The 19,423-nt window shown below is 42.5% G+C and overlaps 1 protein-coding gene across 1 annotated transcript in view; it reads left to right on the top strand.

The window, feature by feature from the left end:
• LOC145396758 (ribonuclease P protein subunit p40-like) overlaps window positions 1-18,702 on the top strand; it is a 61,187-nt gene extending 42,485 nt beyond the window's left edge. The window contains exons 7-8 of the mRNA XM_080270043.1: window positions 818-949; window positions 18,454-18,702. Of these exons, the coding sequence (XP_080126169.1) occupies window positions 818-949; window positions 18,454-18,679 (358 nt within the window). The 3' untranslated portion in view covers window positions 18,680-18,702. The remainder of the gene's footprint in view (window positions 1-817; window positions 950-18,453) is intronic.
• Window positions 18,703-19,423: the final 721 nt, after the last annotated feature.

Raw genomic sequence — 19,423 nt, 5'->3', positions numbered from 1 at the left:
TGCTTCAGCATTTCATCACACACTCCATTTATTCCTGGGACTTTTCCCATTTTGACTTTCTTTATTGGTTCCACTACCTTTATCCTACTGATTCCTTCCTCTCTTCTCACCTCCCTCCTTCTCCCAGCCATTCCCCAGCCACTTATTCCTGCATCACTTCCATTCTCTGTGTTTATCAGTTCCTTAAAATGTTCTCTCCATCTGGTCATTTTCTCCCTTCTCCACAAGCAATCTACCATTTTTGTCATTCACTCCCCGACTAACATCTTTATCACCCTGTCTAACTCTCTTTACCTCTTTGCAGAACATTTATTACGTTCCCTCCACTTTACACTCAGATTCCTTCCTAATTCCTCATCCACTCATGTCATACTCTCTCATACTAATCTTTTCACCTCTCTCAACATTTTTACCTATCTCTCTCTCATCATTCTCTCAACTTCCTCCACGTCCTTACTTCCCATCCACTCACTATATGAGTATGCTTTCTTCTTTTACACCATAGCTTGTCTAAACCTCTTCATTCCACCGTGCTGTTCCGTGCATCCCCTTTTGTCTTCTCTTCACCCCACACACCACCTTACATGCTGCACAGATTTTTTCTGTGAATATCTTGCACACACCTTCCACCTTCCCCATCTGTTCCAAGTCATATTTACCCAATCGCTCCTCCACTTCTCTCTCTTATATTTTACCTTTTTTCCATTGTCTTGCAACCTCTCTACCCTCCTTGTATGGACTACTTCCTGTCCTTCCATCCTGGTAATAGTAATAATAATAATGATGATGATGATGATGATGATATATGCCCAAACAGATTAGGAGAGGGCAGCATCGTGTGTGATATAGACGCCCCCAGACCGTCTGTCCGTGTCACTAACCTCTGCTCAGCACATTTCTCAGGACTCTTCACTCCAGCTGTCATCACAAAGCTAGTGCACTGGCTAAGGTTAGTAAAGTTTTAAATTGGACACTAATTTATACTGCAGAAACCTTGCTAAATTTAGCTACTATCTTCATTATTATCATCCTCTGCTCATTCTTACCTTTAATGTCTGGACTAAGTAGCTAGACCTGGGCTCCTCTATGCTCCCGATGAGGTATTACTGGGTCGGATATTGGATGATTATTGATAGGGAAGGTGACCCCCAGTGTGATGTCACAGTGAATGGAGATAGAGACAGGAATAGGTGAGAGCATTCAAATACCTGGGTACAGTGATATAAAAGAGAGGAAAATGTGCAAAAGAAATGGAAAGTAGAGTGACACTAGGAAGGAAAGTAGCCGGTGCAATGAAGGCCTTGATAAAAAACAGAGGCTTGTGTGTTGCAGCTGCATGAGGCTTACGTGAAGGAGTGTTAGTGCCAACTTTAAAATACGGATGTGAGACTGTGGTGTGTCATGAAAATGAAAAGTCAAAGAGTAAGAGCAGTGGAGATGGGACTGCTGAGGAATGTATGTGTAGTACAGAGAGTGGACAGTATACGGAATAATATGATTCATGAAAGATGCAGAGTGAGGAAGTCAGTGGACACCAGAATCATAGAGAGTGTACTGAGATGGTGTGGTCATGTGCAGAGAATATATGACAATAGAGTGGTGAAAAAGGTATATCTGAGCGAATTTGAAGGAGGGAGGAGGCATGGTAGGCCAAGAAGAATGTGGAGGAATATGATGGATGACTGTTTGAGAAAGAGAGGTATGGAAGTTGTTGAGGCTAATGGACTGACAAGATACCAAGCTGGCTGGATAAATTTTGTGCGGAGAAGCGCATAACCAGGGATTTGGCACCCCTTTTTAATGTGACAGCATTCGGATTGACACTATCAGATAGGTATATATATGAAGCTACAGAACGTGGTGAAATTTTTTTGGGCCTATCTCATGGATCCAGGATTCCATGGGCGTGAATGATGAGTGAATGGAAGCGTGGCCCATTGAACTGGGCAAACTTGGGCTGTCTGGATGCCGCTAGTCCTCACGCTGCCCTTGGGTGGGAAAGGAGGTCCGGAAGATGATGATAATGGATGGATGGTTCATCGTCCCAACCTCTTTTTCTCACCTAAGTATGGGAAGAGTTAGGGTTGAGAAAGGAGGGAAAGAGAATGCTTGATTGGGGTAGAACTTTACAGCATTCCTGGTGGAATTGACTACATTCATCTACCTACCATTTAAGTCTCCATAACCCTGACTCCCATCTCAGAGGCATGACTTTTGCAAAATTACGGTAAACTTTCATTTAACAGTTTTAATTCAGCCAAGCCCTATACCGGTTAAAGCAAAATGCCGGATATTGCCTATCTGGCGCAACATTTGGCTTTCATCCAGATAGTCTGATTCTGTCTGTCTCAATCCTTCTCTATCCTAAAAATCTTACCATGAGCGAAAGATGAAAACCAAGCATATAAAAACAACACAGTAATGATACAGTACAGTAATACAGTACTGTACATAGTGTACTATTGTATGTACTCACAAAGTGTTTGCATCGATGGGAAGAAACAGCACTGGGGGGTTAGTAATCGTAAACAGTACAGTACACAGTACCGCACAGGGGTAGTTTAACAATCACAGTAAAGCTCTAGGATGTGAGCATTGACAGGCCATTAGCTTTGCAGTGCAGTAGATGCTCATTTTAACTAAGTAATTCAGCCAACCCTCATTCCGTTATATCAAATTTTCCGCTAAATCAAGTTCCGTAACCAAGGTTCAGTATAAAGGAAACTTTTCCAGTATTTTGAGGTACTTTCTGCTAAATCCTTGAAGCCAATGGTCAAGCCAAGTTCCTAACATTGCACACCCAAACCTTTCAGACTGTGCTAACTCTCATTGCTACACTCAGCAGTCTGAACCCATAATTAATACCTCCACTTAAGTACATTATTGTGTACATGTTAACAGTGATACATACAGTACGTTTCGTTTCGTTTCGTTTTTAAAGGCTCCAACATGCTTGCATGTGTCGGCCTTGGTCACCTAATGGCGGCTCTCCACGCTGCACGATCCATTACAGCCTCCCTGTTCAGTCCCTTAACCCTAAGGTCACACTTAATGACCTCGTCCCATGTCTTTCTCGGTCTACCCCTCATAACCCCACCCCCAATATTAACACTTCTCACCTTCCTCACCCAATTATCATCCCCCATCCTCTCCACATGTCCAAACCACCTCAATCTACCTCTCCTCATCACAACACCAATACACTCCAGTTCCATCCTACCTCTCAACTCTTCCATTGTAAACCCAACCCTTCCAGGCCTTGGACGCAGGGACGCACTGCACATCCACCTAATCATTGTCATTTCAGTACGTCTGAGCTGGCGAGTGTCTTCCTCCTTCACTGCCCAAGTCTCACTACCATACAGCATTACACTCCTAATACATGCTGCATACAAAGACCCCTTAGCACGTAGGGAGAGCCCTCTCAATGTCAGGAGAGGCAAGAGCTCCCTGAACTTCTTCCAACCACTTCTCACCCTAGCCACAGAGCTAGCTCCAGCCCCACCTCCAGCACACAACATGTCTCCCAAATAACAAAACTCTTCCACACACTCAAGAGATTCACCAGCAAGTTCAATCCTTTCACGTCTGACGATCTCCACCTGCTCACCCCGGCACGCCGTACACATAAAATCAGCATTATCTCGCAGTCTACCTCTGATACCACTACATCTCTTATGCACCCATTTATCACACACACTGCACAAGATGGAATTACTTCCCACGCCCTTGTGGCAAACTGCACATGGCCACTCTCCCTCGTCTTTGACAGTACCGCCACCAACCCTAGATATCATCAGTTTTGTTTTATCTGCATTTACCCTTAAACCCTTTTGCCCCATACCATCTCTCCACTTCCTAAACCTTTCCTCCGCCTCCCTTTCATTCTCTGCAATCAACACCAAATCATCAGCATACAATAACTCCCACGGGAGTCCGTTTCTAAAGTCACGTGAAAGGGCTTCAAGTACCATGATAAACAACACGGGACTCAAGACTGACCCCTGATGCACACCAACATTCATGTAAAGATTAAGGTGAGGATAGTAGTGTACCCAGTACTGTAGTATAGTAAATAGGGACAGTAAACTACAGTAAGGCTTACTTCCAAAAGTAGGGGTTCTGCACTTGTTGCAGATATGCCTGACACAGGTAGCCATACTAGCCCTCCCAAACCTGCATCAGGCCTGGGTGTGGTTTAGTCACTGTTAGAGTCACCCTCCATCAGCACTCAAGGCAGTACGAGGGTGACAGAGGGGCTGGGGAGCATCAGGGATGGCGCTCCATCTTCATTCCAATTTCTGGCCAAGAGAAAACCTCACCTTCTCCTCCTTTTCCTGAACCTTAGGCATGGTTCATAAAAGCATTGGTTCTTTGAAAAAAAAAAACACAAATAAGACTGCAATACCAAGGCAAAGCTGCACACATGTGGAGCAGTTGTTTACAGTTGGGGATCAAGTGAAGACTGCATGCCTGGTAGGGACGTGTGGCAACACCGCACACGGCCGGTCAGGGGAGTGTTTCCAATATGGGCTCGATGATGCGCTCGATTTACAGGACTTTTTCTAGTTACTAAGTGACTTTTGGAACAGAATTTCTTTAATGGAATTATACTCATTTTAATGGAAATTTTCCTTTAAGTTGGGCAAAAAAATAATGTAAAATAATTATTCTGATATCACGGGCTTCCAATATATCGGTTTGTTAAATCGAGGATCTACTGTACATGGTACAACAGCTTGAACACAGGATGCCAGAGAGTTCGTCAAAGCACCAGGGTTTTGCAACTGCATTGTCAGAAGAGTGGGAGCATACAGACACATCTTGACTCTACGACATCCACGGGCAAGAATGAGAGCACGGGGATATACTTGGCGGACTGGATGAGCTACACCCAGGATGAATTCTGACTGGCTGGCACATAGCGAGTGTTTTCATTGGCTCCTGAGTTTTGGGATTTTCCCTGGTGCCAGTTGGCCACCACTTACAAGCCGGTTGAGGCCCCTCAGTGCTGGATGTTGGATTGGACCACCGGTTATGTCCCGTTTCAGCATTGGATGTTGCATAAATATCGCCAGATATTGCTTTAACTCCTGGAAGTCAGGCTAAAATCTGCTCATGCGTCACCTCAGTATGGGAAAATTCCACAGAATAGCCTTACTTCTGACCTTCATATCTCAGAAAGTATAGCAGTTTGGGAGGTGAATTAAAGACCATATTGCTCAACAACTCTTCTTGTGAATGAAAGCATCCCCAGGTCTGTAGGTCATTGCATTGATGAGTTGTAACAACGAAAATTTTTAGGATCTCACCGTTGCCACCAGTGTAACAACGGGAATTTTCTTGCCACCAATACCTACCAGGATAAGAATGAAAATTTGATACGTCACCACCGATGTGATGCAGAAACTTAGTCATCAATGTAATGATCAGAATTTAGATACCTCCTCTAATAACACCAGTGTAATGAAGGAAATGATAGAAAACACCATCAATGCTGATAATTTTAGAGATTACGGAAAATGGGGTAGCGTGAGTTTATTTGAGAATTTATGGGAAAATGAGGTAGCGTGATCTTATTTTAAGAATTTGTGGGAAATATGGTAGTGTGATCTTATTTGAGAGGGCGTGAATAGTTAGATATTAGCACACCATGTGGGCCACTCAACCTACCACTCCTTGGAGGATAGCAGAATTCAAACTTAAAATGACTTAACCTAAGATTTACTAAGTATTAAGATCTGAGATACAGATTACTCTTCAAACTGTGGAATATATCAAAACAAAATAAGATGAGGATCTATATCAACAGAAATATGAATCTTCTCAAACTGAATGTTCAAAGAATAATGGTACACTTTTCAGAATTAAGAATCTTCACGAACTAAATAAATATTCAATAATGAGAATTTACAGTATAACTCCAGAAATATGTATCTTTACACACTAGATTAATTTTCCAAGAATACTGATACGCATGGATATAGTCCCGTGGTCTCTGACGGACTTGTCGTGAAGGAACCTAAAGATAATTCTCTATTATTATCACCAAAGAACATTCTCTAAGATTAAATACATGATAATCGAAGAATCTTATATAAACTAGACACAGTAATAAAAAAGACCAATAATCACATGGACCATAATCAGATGGACAAATGGACCAGCCGATATTTAGTTTGATTCCATGAACCAAAGGGAGGGGGGGGGTGATTTATTGTGTCAGAGGTTAGGCTGCGGCTAGAACACTCGAATCCTTGGAATGCGAGCCATGGCCGTCCATAACTCTCGTCTGCAACGATGAAAAGGAGCGATGATCTCATTATTCAGCACAAGAAGGATCAGGGGAAAATATCACTAATATAATTTGTGAATATATATGATGACTTAATACACGAGGGAGAGAAAAGGAGGGGGGGGTGATAGCTCGGTCTCTATCCTGCAACGTTGAAAAGGAGCGGTGATCTGAATTGTTTGACGCGGCTTCTTGCCTTTATAAGCATCAAGACAGCACTCGGGAGTCGGCTAAAACTTTAACTGATTACTTTGTAATATTTTGTTTCTACTCTATCTCCAAAGAATATGAAAGATACGTTTGCACTCAACATATGTAGAGAAGTAACTTATAATGTTGAAATTTTTGTAATAAGCATGTAGGAACTGTAATCATAATGAAGCCAAGTTAATTAAGAATTCGAACAGTTTTATTACCCGTGTTGGTTATATGCCTATGTGACTGTAAACAGGACTCAATAATGTGAATTTTGTGCTTCTCAAATGACGATCTTCAGCATTCTTACTTCAGTCAACTCTTAATCACCACTGCATAGTTCAGAGGGGAAAGCCATCAACTTTGGCAGGTAAATCTCTGGATTAGATTATAAAGGAAGGCATTCGTAAGTTTCAGTCTCTGCTAAAATGTCAGCGCCTATACGTCTTTGTTGGGGAAGAGCTGGTCAATGTGTATAAAAAGTACAGGTAATCATATTCTCATCAGTACTTGACTCAGTACTATCAATATCACGATCATGTTCACATTATGAACATCAACTAAGACTAAACATAAATATAGAGCTTAACAGTTAAATCATGAGTTATACCTACAACCATACTTAAGCTTAAGATTACACTTACAATACTAGCTTATACTAACTTACACAAATACTTAAAATTATGGCACTTCAGAGTAATGATGTGAGGAAGAGGAATGATTTTTGCCGTGAGAACTGGATGTGTTTGTGTGTTGCTCGTGACCCCAACTATGGCTTTGCTCTCAATGTGATAACTTTCCATTACTAGATAAACTAGACACAGTGGTGTCCAAGGCTCACCCTATGGCATTATCACTGAGTCCTTTCCTAGTATCCTTGGAAAGAGGCTTGGCAGGGGTAGATGAGGCAAAAGTCTATGTGAGGCAGGAACAGAACTGGATGAGAAGGGTTAAGAAAAGATCGTCTTACATCTGGTAGAGTCACAGAGACTACTGAGGTATGGTTGGCTTGGTTGGTGGGAGTCCCTCCCTAGCCTTTGGTGATGAGATAACGTGGTGTCTACTTCAAACTGCAGCGCGAAAATGAGTGCAGTACCGACTGACACCCGGCGCCGCCTGGCCACCCATTTCTTGTCAGTTCCAACCAACACCTAGCGGTTAGAGGTTAATAGAGCCAAGAGCTGGGCCAAATAATGTGGTGACAGATAACTGAGAGCTTACTGTACTGCAGGCACCTCCGTAAAGTTAAGTAATCAAATTTAAGTTTAACTTTTTGTTGAGAAAATTAATTTGAGTCTGCAAATCTTCAGTGTTTGATCAGTTTTTGTTTAAGTTAATAGTGCTCTTGAGGTAATATCTTCAGTTCACTGTCATCATAGCACCATATGTTGGATGATTTTCATGAAATTTGGAATGTACAGTGTACTCATTAGTTTTGCAAAGTATGCTTTCGCATACAGCAGTTTTGCAGTGCAAAGGAATGTTCCTTTGCAAGGAGTCTTGTGATTTTACTGAGAGTTTCACGAGCCATGGCAGCAAGTGATCACATGCATACGCATCTCCTCAGTCACTTGTTCACAACACTGGTGAGCTTAATGAGCTTCCACTGGATTTTGAGGGTTCTGATATTAGAGGCATCGGGAAGTGGTGGTGTGGGGGACTCATCTGTGGTGGCGGGGAGTACAGTAAACCCTCATTATACAATGCCTCATTGTACGATATTTCGCTTATACAATGTCAAAATTTTAGTACCCTATGCCCACTATACAATGGGAACGATTTGCAACAACGATGGATCATCCACGACTCAGTGAACAGCGAATGTGCAAACGCAACAAAAACGTCCTCACACTGTCGGCATTAGACCACACACACTTGTCCACCGGTCCAGCCTCATTAGCTAGCCCTGCCCAGCCAGGCAGTTCTGACATTGATGAGTGAGGGCTGTGAGTCCCTGTGACTGTGAGGCCGAGTAGGGACAATTCGCCGTCAGGACAATTCCCCATCATTTATTTACGTATCAGTTTATTTAGCAAGTACACTAGTTTTTTAATTATGTAAGTTATAAAAGTGATGGTGGTTTATTGTTTATATAGTAAATGTAAAATATGGCATCAAATCATGGGCATTAAATGAAAAATAATAATATATTGAAACGTGAATCAGCTGATTTATGATCGATCCTTCATCTTAGCATAAGGCTACATATGAGACATTGGCATTTATATAAATGCCTAATTACCTTAAGTGAACGATCGACATACTTTGGAATTATACAAATAATCTTCATGTTACGTTTATATAAATGTTTCGGGATATTTCGCCATCAAGTCAATTCGCCGTCACAACAATAACAAGACAATTCGCCATCGGGACTTTTCGTCGTCAGGATGATTCCCCGTCGTTTATTTTCATATCAGTTTATTTAGGAAGTACATTAGTTTTTTAGTACTGTACTTATACCTCATCAAAGTCGTTTTAAAATATACCCAGGATGTTGTAGTACCAATGGAAATTAATGAAAACAGCTGTGGGTGATGCTAGAACATAATTCAAAGTCAACTACAGCAAGGTAGAAACAAGTTAAATATTGTCTAAAAGTGCAACTTACAAATGATATCCAAAGCCAATGCTATTGAATGAAAATAGACTTTGATAGATCCCCCTGAGAATTAGTTATTAAAGTATCAGTTAATCAGTAATAAGTATGTTTATAGAATGACGGGGAATTGTCCTGACGGGGAACGTCCATATTATGACGATGAATTGTCGACTTCATGGCGAATTGTCTAGGAACCACATAAACAACCGTTGCTTGCTTCAGTAAAGGTAAGATCTATTGTATACTGTAGTTTTCATGCTTTTTTCTCTTTATTCACTATTAATGTGTTACTTTAAATGCTTGAACATAAGGATATTTCATGTATGTGAGTGCTAAGGTGTGTGTATGTGAGAGTTTAGGCACGTCTTGGAACGTATCCCCATTGACTCCATGTTATAATGGGATTGCTATACGATGGATTGCTTTACGATGGGGTTTTCAGGAATGGAACCCCATCATATAATGAGGGTTTACTAGTTAGGGGGCAGGTGGGGTAACCATACTCTTTATTTGAGTCAGTAGAAGCATCTTACCAGTTCCATTCATATTTCCCCAGTTTGTTTGTTTGTATTTTTCTGGCCGTTTTCAGAGTGGTAAATTACCTTTTCCTGCTGAAGAAGTTCCCACTTTTTATCAGAACATTCCATTATCCATACCTACGATTGTTTGTTTACAGTTTAACCCCTAAAGACCGCATTTTTCTAAAGCTATCTTCTCTCCCAGCCGCAATTTGTGGTTTATTTTTCAACTTTTACCAAGGTAAAATTTTTTCTTACAGATTTGAAGAGCTTGAATTTACAGTCATGAAAATGCCAATCTCAGTCCCCTAGGCCTAATGGTTACCATATAACCACCATCAAAGATTATAAAAGTCCCCTATCACGGTAAGAGAGAACACAGGAAAACATTGGAGGAAACCTAATTTTTGCTAGAGAATCTTAACAAAATCAATGAAATCAATGTAAAACATGTTTCTGTTGATGAAACTAGGTGTAGGAGTCAACTTGAGAGAGAGAGAAAATTTGGCAAAAAACTAATTGTTGGTAAAGAACCTTAACAAAATTAATGAAATCAGTGTAAAATATGTTTCCATTGATGAAACTTGGTGCAGGAGTAAGCATGAGTAAAAAAATAATAAAAGAAAACAAATTTTTGGTTAGAGTACACAGACACAGGCTGATCATGGCAGGAAAATTACCAAGTCATATTCAGGACAAAGGATATGGAGGGAGGAAGGAGGAGGTAGGGTGGGGGGTCTCTGGTGGGAGTGAGGGGGGATGAGACACCCCCCCAATGCAGGGGAGGTGGTGTGGGGGGCATTATGGTGGGAGGAAACACAGAGGGATCATAGCAGGGAAATTGCCTCATCATATGATATTAGGGGGGGTGAAGGGAGGTGGGGGAGGGGTGGGGGTCTCTGGGGGGGGTGAGGGGGAATGAGACACATCCCCAATGTGGGAGAGGTGGTGTGGGGGGGTATTTTGATGGGAGAAAACACACACAAAGTGATCACAGCAGGGAAATTGCCATGTCATTTGATATGAAGGGGGGAGTGGAGGGAGGTGTGGGGGGGCTAGAGTGGGTGACGGGAATGGGACACCTCCTCCATACGATGTAGATGTAGTATTGGTGAGGAGTTTGGGTGGGAGGGGACAGAGCTGGCTGTATCCAATCAGCCAGAGGGAGGTGAAGTGTCTGGGAGGGGGGGGGTCCCCCCACAGACGTGGTGAAGGGGTGGGATCTTCCTTCCCACCACCTCATCGCTTGGTTCTGATTGGATAGGAACCATTTACATCATAAATGGGGCTGGCTTAGTGCTTGGCAGTTTTTGACAGACCTTCTGCGATCATCAGTCGTAGGACTACGTGGCAGACTAGCAAACTGACGATTGTCAGTCATAGTACTTTTTAAGGTTAATGGAAGAAATCTTACTTAGCGTACTGAAAGGTGGATTTCGTTTCCCAACTTCGCAACTGGATGCTAGGTTGGGTAGGTTAGGTTAGGTTAATTATTAGTTACAGTTAAGCTAGGTTAGGTATGATTTAGTTAAACACTTAGGTTAAGAGTGTCCTTCCGCCATTACAGCTGACCAGTCAAATGAGTTGACACAGTAGAACGTAGCTGAAAGCAATGGGGAAAACAGACAAATTTTGAATGAAACTTTTATTTACCACCCCAGAAATGTTCAGAAAAATATAACAGACTATCAGGAAGAAACTATCAGGAAGAAGAAGAACTGATTTGTTAAGGTGCTTCTTCTGCCTCATATAAAGCGTATGTTTATCGGCAATGGTACCTAACCACTGGTCCCCACCTTGGAACTCATTTCAGGCCTCATCAAGCAGTTCAGCCTATGTGCTAATGTTAGTAGTCTTCAGTATTATGGTTCAGTAATATAATATACAGGTATTTCTGATTAACTGTGTGTAATATAAAGTAGGGGTATTGTGTCTGTAATGGGAAGCTAAGGGGGAACGAGGTGGCTGACCCCAGAACCAATTACCACTTACTACATGTAAAGTACTGTATATGCACGAGTTTCGCAAGTTTTAGTTTCGCGACATGATTATGGTACCAGTTAGATGCAAAACTAGTAAGTGCAGTGTACTGAATCCAATGTCTAATTGAATTCGTATAGAATACAGTTTTATTCTTGAAAAGAATGAAATCAGGAAACAGAGAGTGAAATATTGTTCATCATTTTGTTTTTTGCTCACGTAATGCCACTCAGGGATGAGTGAGGCTGGTCACTCATCTTAAATGTCAGGACCAACTTGTCTAGCCCCAGGCTCCTATGCTCATGGGGCAGCACAGGATTAGATGATGTATGATAATGTATATATCAGTCTGTCTCTCTATCTATATTATATTTGTACTGTATATATATGCTGTATCTATCTATCTATCTACAGTATTTATCTATATATATATTGTTTTTGTTTTCATTTTTGAAGGCTCCAACATGCTTGCATGTGTCGGCCTTGGCCACCTAATGGCAGTTCTCCATGCTGCACGATCTATTGCAGCCACCCTGTTCACTCCCTTAACCCTGAGATCTCATTTAATGACCTCGTCCCACATCTTTCTCGGTCTACCCCTTACAACCCCATCCCCAGTATTAACACTTCTCACCTTCTGCACCCAGTTATCATCCCCCATCCTCCCAACATGCCCAAACCATCTCAATCTACCTCTCCTCACAACACCAATACACTCCAGTCCCATCCTACCTCTCAACTCTTCCATTGTAAACCCAGCCCCCCAAGCCTTGCACACAGGGACGCACTGCACATCCACCTAATCATTGTCATTTCTGTACATCTGAGTCTGCAAATATCCTCCTCCTTTACTGCTCAGGTCTCACTACCATACAGCATCACACTCCTAACACATGCTGCATACGAAGACCCCTTAGCACGTAGGGAGAGTCCTCTCAATATCAGGAGTCAGCAGCTCCCTGAACTTCTTCCAACCACTTCTCACCCTAGCCACAGAGCTAGCTCCAGCCTCACCTACAGCACACAACATGTCTCCCAAGTAACAAAACTCTTCCACACACTCAAGCGACTCACCAGCAAGTTCAATCCTTTCACGCCTGACAATCTCCACCTGCCCTCCCCGACATGCCGTACACATAAAATCAGTATTATCATGCAGTCTGCCTCTGATACCACTACATCTCTTGTGCATCCATTTATCACAGACACTACACAAGATGGAATTACTTCCCACGCCCTTGTGGCAAACTGCACATGGTCACTCTTGCTCGTCCTTGACAGTACCACCACCAACCCTAGATATCATCACTTTTGTTTTATCTGCATTTACCCTTAAGCCCTTGTGTCCCATACCATCTCTGCACTTTCTAAATCTTTCCTCTGCCTCCCTTTCGTTCTCTGCCATCAACACCAAATCATCAGCATACAACTCCCATGGGAGTCCATTTCTGAAGTCATGTGAGAGGGCTTCAAGTACCATGATAAACAACCTGGGACGCAAAACTGGTCCCTGATGCACGCCAACATTCACAGAAAACTCATCACACAAATCTCCATTCACTCTTACCTGGGTGCAAGCACCCACACACACATATATATATATATATATATATATATATATGTCTGTCTATCTATCTGTTGCCAGACGCCTCAATCCTGTTCAGGGTGGCCACAAACAAATCGCCTCCACGTCGCCTTGTCCCCCGCCATTTCACTGCCCTGCTCCCAATTCACACTCCCCTCTCTCATATACCTCTCCACCCCATCCCTCCATCTCATCCTCGGCCTCCCCCTCCCTCTTCCCCCTTCCACCTCACTCACCTACTGTACACTCTCTTTGTCAGTCTTTCACCCTCCATCCTCTCCTCATGGCCAAGCCACCTCAGTGTATTCTTCCTAACGCTTCCTATCATATCCACATCCACATCCACATTCACACCACATACATATATATACTGTATATATATGAGTTATTTAAGTGGAGCCTGTGGAGTCTCGTGGAGAGACAGGCTGACGAATGAGGATATAAAGGAGCATTGTGGTGTGGATGTGGATGTGATAGGAAGCGTTATGAGGAACACACTGAGGTGGTTTGGCCATGTGGAGAGGATGGAGGGTGAAAGACTGACGAAGAGAGTGTATGTGAGTGAGGTGGAGGGGGGAAGAGGGAGGGGGAGGCTGAGGATGAGATGGAGAGATGGGGTGGAGAGGTATATGAGAGAGGGGGGTGTGAGTTGGGAGCAGGGCAGTGAAATGGAGGGGGACAGGGCGACTTGGAGGCGATTTGTTTGTGGCCACCCCAAACGGGATTGAGGCGTCTGGCAATAGATAGATATATAGATATATATATATGTACAGTAATTCCTGCTGCCAGGATCTTGTCTTGGTTTTTTATTATGGTCCTCACGTTGGCTTCATTCATGTCGTAGGCCTTGGCAATGTCCACTTTCCCCTCCCCTTTCTTCTTTCTCTCTATGCTTTCTAGCCTAGGGAGGTTCCGCCGCTTCTTGGGGTTCTCAGAAGGCTTCCTAGGCATTGTGAGCAGGGTAAAATGCAGTAACAAGGGCAGAAAATGCAGCAAGAAAAAAGCACCTTCCAATGCGAATTATACAACTGAGTGGCGCTGTGGCGGGAGAAATTTAAACAAAACATCACGTGAGAGCAGAAGCGTTTTTAATTGGGCGACATCGCGATCACCTGACGATAGTGGGCAGGGGAGGCAACTTGATCAGAAGTTTTGATTGGCTGTCAGCATCACAGGAACGTCCAGTATGACCGTGTTGGACCAGGGGTGATCGTGCTAGAGGCGAACTCTGCAGATTTTGCCCACTTCTCAGAGCTCCGTCCGTGTTATGCTAATGCACCCGTGTTACAGTAATTAAACCGAATTAAATCTTACTAATTATTGCGCTCTGTGCTGGACAAACGCGTGTTGGACGCGAGGATACTGTATATATATATATATATATCCATCCATCCATCCATCCATCATCCAGTCCTACATTGCCCCATGAGGAGTGTAGGAGCCCGGGGCTAAGCAGTTCGTCCCGACATTTAAGATGAGAGTGACCAGCCTCACTCATCCCTGTGCGGCACTACATGAGCAACCAACCCCAACCACCCCTTGGATGTAAACCTTCACCAGCTCAATCCGATTGGAGCGCAATAATTACTCACTAAACCACCAGGTGCCAAAATTTGGTTATATGGTTACCACCCAGCGTAGTAAATGGTTTCCTGGTGTACAGGAAACCATTTGGCTTGTCACTCAGTGTAGAGTCACCCACAGGCAGAAGGAAGAGGAAAGAATGAAGGAAAGAAAGAAGAGGGAGTGTAGAGTTAACCTTAGGCAGAAGGACAAGGAAAGAATGAAGTGAAGGAAGACAGAAGAGGATGGAAGGAAACAAGGATGGAGGAGAGGAAAGGGCAGACACCTGACAGCAGCACTACATTGAGTGAGTGGATGGTGAGCGCCCCCACCTACCACTATATATATATATATATATACAGTAATCCCTCTAATATCCGGACGCCCAATAACCGAACATCCCCACTAACCGAACCTTATTGTCCTGGGATCAAACATTCCCAAAATGGTCCGAAAATCCAAAAAAATTGGAAAAAAAATCGATTTTTTGTCGTCTGTAATTTGAACTTGCCGCGCGCGCCGCGTGAGAGCATTGTTTTGGTTCGTCATTCCTCCGACGTCCGATAGAGCGCCGCTGCATCCTCCCCACTTCCCGCCTGTCTCTCACCGCGACAAGACCTGCGCTCTTCGCCATGGCTTGGGAAAAGTTAATGTGCAACACTTAAATTTAATGGAACATTATTTGGACTAAAGTGAACACTGTGAAAAGAACGGACTTCTGTGTGTTAGTGACTAAGTTCAGTGCAAGACTTCAGGAAGAGTGTAGTGCAAGTGCTTCAGGAAATCGTTCTTACTGTCAGAGTCCGAGAGGAGGCGGTTATTCATCGAGGTGGCCAGGGACTTGCTGTAAGTAGCCAAAATGTTTCATGTTGTACTATTTTCCATACTATATTTACCAGAATGTTTCATATTGTATTTTTTCCCATACTATACTTACCAGAAAGTGTCATACTGTACTTCTTTCCATACTAAACTTACCTCATGCATGTGCAGTAGGAATGTGTTTTTCAGAGTTCGGTTAGGTTCGGTTAGGTTAGGTTCGGTTAGAGTCCATAAGTACCAGAATGTTTATTAATGTATGAACATACTTCTAAACCCACATTTTATGTGTCTATTGCATTTATTTCAGTCATTTATGTGCCTTATTGGTGTGATTTGGGTGTTAAATAGGTGCTATGCATGTCCGGAGGGAGTTGTATAGGTGTTTCTCTGTGTTAGGGTCCGTAAGTACAAGTCCATAAGCTGGGGCCCAATATCCGGACAAAACCAATATCCGAACTCTACCGATGGCTCTATTGATCCGGATATTGGAGTGATTACTGTATATATATATATATATATATATATATATATATATATATATATATATATATATATATCCTCTTCTGTCTTTCTTTCCTTCATTCTTTCCTCTTCCATCAGCCTGTGGGTGACTCTACACTGAGTGACAAGCCAAATGGTTTCCTGTACACCAGGAAAGCATTTACTACGCTGGGTGGTAACCATATAACCAGATTTGGCGCCTGGTGGTTTTAGTGGGTAATTATTGCACTCCAATCGGCTTGAGCCGGTGAAGGTTTATATCCAAGGGATGGTTGGGGTTGATTGCTCATGTAATACCACTCAGGGATGAGTGAGGCTGGTCACTCTCATCTTAAATGTCGGGACCAACTGCCTAGCCCCGGGCTCCTACGCTCCTCATGGGGGAATGTAGGATTGTATAGAATTGTCCATTTAGTCCATCCATGACACACCAACAGAGGACTGGTCCTCAGCAGCCCTTGCATGTCACTTGACACATGGCAGCACATCTCTTATGTGCTTGTACCAAACAGAACTGCCCTTTACATTTCATTAATTTCAAATTGCTTCCCAAGACATGGCACAAGTCAGTGGGTGTTGATGGAACTTAGGATATCTTACCGTGACACCAAACCCATTCTCATGTCCTCATGGGTTGGGACAACACAAGTTGATACTGTAGTGAAGAAGTGTACATCATAACACTGTTTGGATGGTGAGCTGTTAGCTGCTTGCATAACCCTAGAAATGCAGGGAAAAAAACAGATTTTTGACCATGCTAAAAGGCTTGCTTTTTCACTTGCATAGATTTTGCATTGCTGTAGCACCTAAGGTAAGCTAACCATTTGACATTTTGCAGTGACTAGAAGTGTAATGACTTTGACAAGATGGCTGCTTTATTTTAGGTCATAGTTGTGAAAGATTATCACCTGCTGCCCTCCCCATGTCTTGAGAGTTTGTACAAGCATCAGTTATTGACAAAAGCAGCCCCATTTATTTTTTGATGCTACAAATGTTCTCATGGATGTGGAGACATGCATTTCTTTTTCCTACCTTCTGATGAATGGCAAGAAGCCATAGTTTAATAAGTTTGTTTGCTGACTTTAACAAGAAAAGTGACCTTCAAAAGGCACTAACATCAGCTTAAACTAAATTGCAGGCACACTTTTTTCCAGCTTGAAATTGTCCATTGTGTACAGTATTCTTTTTCATGCTGGAACCAAGTTTGCCTGTTGTAACTGCGTTCTTTATAATAGTTTAACAAAAACCTCAGCTGAAGTTACATCTTCCTTCTTACCTTTTCCATTCAGATTGATGGGGTTAAGGCCCACAAACTTATGCCACCTTTTTTGTCTGTATACAGTACTTTTCTTCTGGTTGTTCATTTAGCAACCAGTTACATCACCTTACTGTCACTTTTTCCGGGCCCATAAAGACTTTTCACTTTTATTGTTTTCTCTCCAGGGAACAAATAAAGAAGGCCATCTTGCTGAATTGTTAAGCACCAGATATTGTCTTGGTAGCTTGGGATGCAACCTATCTGCCTGTATTGTTGTGGCCTCAGGGTTACCCAGACATGAGGAGCACCCAAGCTTTCCCTCATTGGCTTGCCATATTACAGACAATTCTCATTATAAGCCAGTGATGTGTTTCAAATTGTCATAAGTAATTTGCACACAGTTTGTACTGCAAATTAGAGGAACCAGGAAGTCAGCTTTGAAGGCAGCAGTGGAACTTTAATCAGCAGTTTTACTGTAATTTACTGAGAATTGAGAAGGGAGGTGGTTGAGTTATTAGATGAGAAGATCTGCTGTCTGAAATTACATGATTTTAGTCCCAGGCTGGGACAGGGAACAGTGATGATTTCAGAGTAGTTAAAGTAGACTTTACACATCTTTTCAAGACTCTTGCCAATACCCTCACATCAGTTGTGAATATGACACCCCTGTTTTGTATTCGGTAAGGTCATTGGTTATTACTGTCGTGCTTAACCTGGCTGGATCCAGGATTTGGGAGAAGGGGGGACTTGGTTCCCTGCTGAAGCATCGCAAGTTTGAATTCATACTGAATCATTATCAGTTTCCTGAGAATTTATTATTGGATTCCTCTTTGTACTGAAATAATTCCTCTATAACAATGTACATTGTATATTACATAAATTTTGTTAAATACTTTTGTTCTGTTATTACCATTCAAGTGAGCATTGGCATGCCGAAAATGAGGGGGGAGGGGCATACTCCCCCTGCACCCTACCCTAAACACGTGCCTGTGAGGTGGTGATGACATGTGAAGATGTGTGGAATGTAGGAGGGCTGTTAGGCTCCAGGGTATGGTCTAACAAGTCTGTGCCCAGATCAGACACACAAAAAATGGAACTTACAAGAAGCACTTACCGTATAACCAATCTATCCAGGGAGTGGCTTGATGTGCAGAGCAGTGAGTTGGTACCTTGGGTGGGTGTGACAGTGTATGGCCACCCTGACAGCCCTGTAGCCTGGGCAGGGTGGGAACACAGGTACGGCGCCAATGGAGACAACTTCTACACCCTCATAATTACCCGCCAAGAGGTCAGATCGTTTAAGGTCTCCGGCCCACGCAGACCCAGTAGGCTCTATGCTAAGGCCAATAAAAACAAGTGAAAGTAACTCCCTAAGGGGGTCCAGGCTGAGCCAAGATTGTGATATCTTCTCAATAAACACAGTTTGTATATGTTTGTTTAATTCTTCCATTTGAACAATTTGGTTAATGTGAAGTTATCCTCATAATCTTCATCATCATTGTCATCATCTTCGTCATTGTTGTTGTCATCATCATCATCTTGACCTGTTTTTCCACCTAAGAATGGGGTGAGGTAAGATCCAGATTAAAGAAAGAGATATGTGGCCATATTTTTAAAAATAATTTCTTCCCCAAACTTCTCCTTCCCTTCTGAGGAATTTTCTTTGCTCTAAGATATCATTTGCAGGGAAGGAAACATTTTCAGGTTGTTAGCCCTGTTGAGCAAAAAAGACCCAATATGCTGATATTTGGTATGATGGAGTTTTAGATTTATAAACTAATGTTTCAAAGCATGCATCTCCTAGGCTGGATAATGAAAGCACAACACATTTGAGATGCTGGAGATCGCGACCACATCCATACTGTTGCTTTGTATTCAGCCATAAATGCCATTTTAGCCAATGCCACAGTGGTGTTCACTCCTTAAATAATATTTTGATTATAAATAGTATTAGAGGAATATCATTAGCTTCAATCTTGTGATTCATAAATATAAAAATCACTTGTTTATTGCCCTTATATATTTTTATTTTTATTTTAATGCAAGGAAGAAGGAGCCAAAGGCTGGAAGCCTGCAAATTGTTTCCTCCAAGATAAAATAATGG

This window comes from Coenobita brevimanus, chromosome 39 (assembly GCF_032717465.1).
Source record: "Coenobita brevimanus isolate Jiangsu-jjx chromosome 39, ASM3271746v2, whole genome shotgun sequence".
In the NCBI taxonomy this organism is placed as follows: Eukaryota; Metazoa; Arthropoda; class Malacostraca; order Decapoda; family Coenobitidae; genus Coenobita; species Coenobita brevimanus.
The sequence above is the reverse complement of the archived record's forward strand: the minus strand, read 5'-3'. Positions and strand labels throughout refer to the sequence as shown.